The sequence below is a fragment of the Rutilus rutilus genome, assembly GCF_951802725.1.
Source record: "Rutilus rutilus genome assembly, chromosome: 6".
Taxonomy (NCBI): Eukaryota; Metazoa; Chordata; class Actinopteri; order Cypriniformes; family Leuciscidae; genus Rutilus; species Rutilus rutilus.
Genome location: NC_140214.1, coordinates 602,501 through 609,651, shown reverse-complemented (window position 1 = coordinate 609,651; position 7,151 = coordinate 602,501). Strand labels below are relative to the sequence as shown.

At 40.3% G+C, this 7,151-nt stretch overlaps 1 protein-coding gene across 3 annotated transcripts in view; it reads left to right on the top strand.

Moving 5' to 3' along the window:
* Window positions 1-545: 545 nt before the first annotated feature.
* The window catches only part of LOC311292860 (uncharacterized protein), a 29,485-nt gene continuing 22,879 nt past the window's right edge, over window positions 546-7,151 (top strand). The window contains exons 1-2 of one of the 3 annotated variants that reach the window (XM_084412680.1): window positions 546-670; window positions 4,437-4,784. In XM_084412680.1, the coding sequence (XP_084268806.1) occupies window positions 4,697-4,784 (88 nt within the window). In that variant the 5' untranslated portion in view covers window positions 546-670; window positions 4,437-4,696. Of the gene's footprint in view, window positions 1,182-4,436; window positions 4,785-7,151 lie in introns of all 3 variants that reach the window. The other 2 variants (XM_084412681.1, XM_084412682.1) reach the window with 2 other exon arrangements.

Genomic DNA, 7,151 nt, shown 5'->3' with positions numbered 1-7,151 from the left:
AAGTACCATATCATGTTTTTATTTGAATCACACACACACACACCATAGTACTACCATTGCATTCATTGACACATCTTATATCAGATAAATACCATGGTACATGCATATAGTAATCATAGAAATGCCTATTTTTATTGTTTGGTTGGTTTTGTATTTCAGCACGGTACACTGGAAATGCGATGATTTTTTTGCATATTTACCACGTTAGGACAATGCAATTCTTTGAAGTATCCTGGAGTGCCATGAAAATACCAAGGTAAGTGAGTAAGGTAATCATTCTTGTTCTTTTCTAGCTTATGCATTAATACGTTATATATACTCTAAACTTGTATACCGTGAATATTGTTGGCCTTTATGATGAATTGCATGGGATGTTCCTCATTTGCAAGTATAAATGTGAATCATAGTATTATATGATAAATGTGAATCATAGTATTATTCACAGTGTTGTGTCCTGATTTGACTGCATCTGTCTTCATGTTTAGGCTCTTGGATTGGCCTGGTGTGGCACGTATGGATGAACCAGCTAGAGGTCGAGATAAAGGCGTCAATAAGAAATGGAGAATCAAGACAGAAACTAAAAGACTCAGGAAGTCACTGAGGGAAGTTTAGTGGTTTCTTGCGTCACAGACACTTTACACTGACGCTTGTTGCCGGTGCAGAGAGAAAGGTAAGGACTGGAGCGTTATCTTTATTCTTCTGTGTTTTTCTCCTCTCAATCTTTAACTTTAGCTTTAGCTGTAACGATGCCTGATCGGGCGGCGTACGATGGGATCCGCTCGTGTTGGGGGACAGTCCTGAGTTTGTTTGATGGTGTGAACGTGAAGCTCTCATGGCCTTCAGATGTGATCAGTCATTTCCGCAAGAGCACCAGAGACTGAGAGGAACGAACTCACTGAAATATCAGTCGAACGTGATGCAAAACCCTTGAGAGGAGTTTGACACGCGAAAACCGAGGCAGATTTTTGAGTCGATCTTCTGCGATACTTCTGGAAAGATATGAAGATCATGTTGAAAGCGTGAGGGTGTGGCTTTGAGTTGGTGCAAAGCTCACGAACGGAGAAGAGGAAACGGTGGCACGCGACCCAACCCAGCGGTTCGTGATGTGAAGGGTCTTTACAACACACTGAGTCATGCTTCAAAACTACAACTCCAGCCGGTGAAATGTTGTTTATGTGCAGGTTTGCTCTCCGTTTAGATGTTGTCCTGTTTTTGCATTTCCTTTTTGCATTTGTGCTGTTCTTTTCTGTGTTTCCTGTGGTCGTGAACCTGGAGTGTTTTATTGCTTACAGGCCACACTTTCATAATTCATACGACTTCAGACAGAAATGTTAGGTAACACTTTATTTTACACTGTCCGTGTTACATGTGTTACATGCACTTCATAGTAATAACTGTTAATATGCATAATTACATGCAACTAACCCTCAACCAAACCCTAATCCTACCCTAACCCTATAGTAAGTACATGTAGTTAATACTCAGTGCTTATATATATATAATTACACTGTAACAATGACACCTTAAAATAAAGTGCAACCGAATGTTATTTCTGAATGTTTTTGGTTATGCCAACGTTTAGTGAACATTTCAATTCGCAAACATCATGGGAAACGTTACATTTGAGTGTTACATTCTGAAATTTGTTACATTTAAAAAAAAAGTTAGAATGTTTAAATGTGTAAATAATAGGGATGCACGATGTATCAGCCGATATATGTTCATTTTTAATGTTATGGTTATTGGCCGATATATTAAAGTATTATTTCCTTCAGATGCGACTGTTCAACATGATGCTTTTGAATTGCTTGAAATCTGATTGGAATCACTTCGAAAAAGGAAAATGGACTAAAGTGCAAGTCTGTCATATCAGATACATAAAATTATAATGAGAACATCATTTTAATTGTGTAATTGGGACATGGATTTTAATTGTGAGACTTTTTTTTTGTAATCAGGCTCTGAGAAATGATATAAACTTGGATTTAGATTTATCGGCCAGTATATCGGTTATCGGCTTTCAAATATAAAGAATTATCGGTTATCGGTATCGGCCAACATTTTCATATCGGTGCATCTCTAGTAAATAATGTTTTTATGCTCATGTTATTAAACTTTCTATTAACAATACCGGAAGAATGTTTGTTCATGACGTTCTGAGAACATTCCCTGTTAGTTAATGGAGTTTTCAGTTGCGTCCCATTTAAATAATAAAGTTGTATCGGTATTGATCTTAAATCAAAATACATTTACTTGAGATGCAGAGATAAGAATCTTGTTTTCTACTACTGTGAGTTTTGGGTGGATGTTTTGATCGTCAGTAGAGATGCAACGATATGAAAATGTTGGCCGATACCGATAGCCGATAATACTTTATATTTGAAAGCCGATAACCGATATATCGGCTTATAAACCATAATCCAAATTTGTATATCATTTTTGAGAGCTTGATTACAAAAACAAGTCTCACCATTTAAAGTCATGTCCTAAGCACACAATTATAATGTTCTTATTATAATTTTATGTAGCCGATATGATAGACTTGCGCTGCATATGTTGCACTTTACTGTATTTTCCTTATATGATTCCAATCATATTTCAAGCAATTCAAAACCATCATGTTGAATCTGAAGCATCTGAAGAGTCTCAGATGGAGGAAATAATCAATGTTTATTGGCTTTAATATATCGGCCAAATTTTGTTATCGGACCGATAACGATAACATTAAAATGAACAAATATCGTCCGATACCGATATGCTGGCCGATATATCGTGCTTCCCTAGCTGTCGGCATTAATGAAAGGAATATTCATTCCTTAGTTTATCATTTCGAATCCCCAGTTTTCTGTCTTTGTAAACATGGAACTTTGGTGGATAAATCTCATGTTCTCACTTATAAAATGTCTGATATATATATATACTCACCGGTCACTTTATTAGGAACACATTGCTACCCTTTTGGACCCCTTTTGCCTTCAGAACTGCTTTAATTCTTCGAGCCAGAGATTCAACAAGCTGCTGGAAACGTTCCTCAGAGATTCTGGTCCATATTGTCATGAAATCATCCCGCAGATTTGATGATGTGAGTCTCCCGTTCCTCCACATCCCAGAGCTGCTCTACTGGATTGAGATCTAGTGACTGTGAGGCCGTTTGAGTTTAGTGAACTCGTCATGATCAAGAGTCCAGTTTTGAGATGATTTGAGCTTTGTGGCGTCAGAAGATGGTCGGCATGATGGTGTGGGGTTTAAACGATGCTCGGTCGGTAGTAAAAGACCCAAAATGTGTAGAGAAAATACATGATACTCCATTACAGCACCTGAAGCGCTGACACAAGGCAGGATGATCCATGTTCTCATGTTTACACCAGATCCTTCATCTGAATGAACCCAGACTCATCAGATCAAGCGAGGGTTTGAGTTACTGTTGCCTAAACCAGTCTGGCCATTCACCTCTGACCTCTGACCTCTGGCATCAACAAGGCATTTCTGGATCTTTCCTCTTGTTCAGATCATTCTCTGTGTGTGAAACTCCCAGTAGATCAGCAGTTTCTGAAACACTCAGATCAGCCTCTCTGACACTAACACGTTCAGAGTCACTTAAATCAGCTTTATTCCTCGTTCTGGCGCTCGGTTTGAACTTCAGCAGATCGTCTTGATCATGTCGAGATGCTGCTGTGTGATTGGCTGATTAGATATTTGCATACCTAGTAACTCACCCACACACAACCAGATGCTCTCTCTCTCTCTCTCTCTCTCACACACACTCTCACTCTCACACATGCACACGCACACACACACACACACACACACACACACACACACACACACACACACACACATACACACACACACGTGCACACACAGAGACACACCCTCTCACACACATACACAGACACACTCTCTTACACACACACACTCTCTCACACACACACACACACACATACATACACACAGACACACACTCTCTCTCTCTCTCTCTCACACACACACACACACACACAGAGACACACTTTCTCACACAGAGACACACTCTCTCTCTCTCTCTCACACACACACACACACACACACACACACACACACACACACACACACAAAGACACACTCTCTCACACACACAACCAGAGACACACTCTCTCTCACACACACACTCTTACAGACACTCACAAACACACAGACCACACACACACAGATACACACACACACACACACACATGCATATGTTTTTCAGTTTTTTAAGAAAGTGAGTGAGTTTATGCTCTGCAGCCTCGATCATTCAATCTTAGAAGAATTTGATAAACAACTGTATTAATCTCCAGAGAACCATAAAGCGACCCTTCAACAATCTTTATCTTTAAGAGTGAACGCAATTGTGATGTTATGTTAAACATTTTCTGAACATTGTGGCTTATAAAGTATTCATTTCATCTTTTATATAGATACTGTATATTTCATATCTCCAGATATGAAGAGTCGATTCCATCCAGCAGTGCATCAGGATGAGGTTCATCAGTGAAGTTCTGGATCATAAATCAGGATTAAACTGATTCAACAGATCAGATATTCTACAGCAGCCGTCATGTGCGGATTAACTTCAGCAGTTCACACACACACTCATTAAACAGCTCTCTCTCACACACACACACACACACACACACACGAGGCCTGAATGTTAGAGAGGAGGTGAAACACAAGCAAGATGAGGAGAGGCCGGAGAAAAGGAGGTAATCGGGATAAAGTGTTCGGATGTGATCTTCTGGAGCATCTGACCTCCACCGCACAAGAGAGTGAGTTATTCCTTTATTCCCACTGAGTTTATTCCTTTATTCCCACTGAGTTTATTCCTTTATTCCCACAGACTGAGTTTATTCCCACAGACTGAGTTTATCCTTCAAACAGACTGAGTTTATCCCACAGACTGAGTTTATCCCACAGACTGAGTTTATCATTCCCACAGACTGAGTTTATCATTCCCACAGACTGAGTTTATCATTCCCACAGACTGAGTTTATCCCACAGACTGAGTTTATCCTTCAAACAGACTGAGTTTATCATTCCCACAGACTGAGTTTATCCTTCAAACAGACTGAGTTTATCATTCCCACAGACTGAGTTTATCATTCCCACAGACTGAGTTTATCCCACAGACTGAGTTTATCCCACAGACTGAGTTTATCCCACAGACTGAGTTTATCCTTCAAACAGACTGAGTTTATCCCACAGACTGAGTTTATCCTTCAAACAGACTGAGTTTATCATTCCCACAGACTGAGTTTATCCCACAGACTGAGTTTATCATTCCCACAGACTGAGTTTATCATTCCCACAGACTGAGTTTATCATTCCCACAGACTGAGTTTATCATTCCCACAGACTGGGTTTATCCCACAGACTGAGTTTATCCCACAGACTGAGTTTATCATTCCCACAGACTGAGTTTATCATTCCCACAGACTGAGTTTATCATTCCCACAGACTGAGTTTATCATTCCCACAGACTGAGTTTATCCCACAGACTGAGTTTATCCCACAGACTGAGTTTATCCCACAGACTGAGTTTATCCCACAGACTGAGTTTATCCTTCAAACAGACTGAGTTTATCATTCCCACAGACTGAGTTTATCCCACAGACTGAGTTTATCCCACAGACTGAGTTTATCCCACAGACTGAGTTCATTCCTTTATTCCCACAGACTGAGTTTATCCCACAGACTGAGTTTATCATTCCCACAGACTGAGTTTATCATTCCCACAGACTGAGTTTATCATTCCCACAGACTGGGTTTATCCCACAGACTGAGTTTATCATTCCCACAGACTGAGTTTATCATTCCCACAGACTGAGTTTATCATTCCCACAGACTGAGTTTATCATTCCCACAGACTGAGTTTATCATTCCCACAGACTGAGTTTATCCCACAGACTGAGTTTATCCCACAGACTGAGTTTATCCCACAGACTGAGTTTATCCTTCAAACAGACTGAGTTTATCATTCCCACAGACTGAGTTTATCCCACAGACTGAGTTTATCCCACAGACTGAGTTTATCATTCCCACAGACTGAGTTTATCATTCCCACAGACTGAGTTTATCATTCCCACAGACTGGGTTTATCCCACAGACTGAGTTTATCCCACAGACTGAGTTTATCATTCCCACAGACTGAGTTTATCCCACAGACTGAGTTTAGACTGAGTTTATCATTCCCACAGACTGAGTTTATCCCACAGACTGAGTTTATCCCACAGACTGAGTTTATCCCACAGACTGAGTTCATTCCTTTATTCCCACAGACTGAGTTTATCATTCCCACAGACTGAGTTTATCATTCCCACAGACTGAGTTTATCCCACAGACTGAGTTTATCCCACAGACTGAGTTTATCATTCCCACAGACTGAGTTTATCATTCCCACAGACTGAGTTTATCCCACAGACTGAGTTTATCATTCCCACAGACTGAGTTTATCCCACAGACTGAGTTTATCATTCCCACAGACTGAGTTTATCCCACAGACTGAGTTTATCATTCCCACAGACTGAGTTTATCATTCCCACAGACTGAGTTTATCATTCCCACAGACTGAGTTTATCATTCCCACAGACTGGGTTTATCCCACAGACTGAGTTTATCCCACAGACTGAGTTTATCATTCCCACAGACTGAGTTTATCATTCCCACAGACTGAGTTTATCCCACAGACTGAGTTTATCCCACAGACTGAGTTTATCCCACAGACTGAGTTTATCCCACAGACTGAGTTTATCCCACAGACTGAGTTTATCCCACAGACTGAGTTTATCCCACAGACTGAGTTTATCATTCCCACAGACTGAGTTTATCCCACAGACTGAGTTTATCCCACAGACTGAGTTTATCCTTCAAACAGACTGAGTTTATCCTTCAAACAGACTGAGTTTATCATTCCCACAGACTGAGTTTATCCCACAGACTGAGTTTATCCCACAGACTGAGTTTATCCCACAGACTGAGTTTATCCCACAGACTGAGTTCATTCCTTTATTCCCACAGACTGAGTTTATCCCACAGACTGAGTTTATCATTCCCACAGACTGAGTTTATCATTCCCACAGACTGAGTTTATCATTCCCACAGACTGGGTTTATCCCACAGACTGAGTTTATCATTCC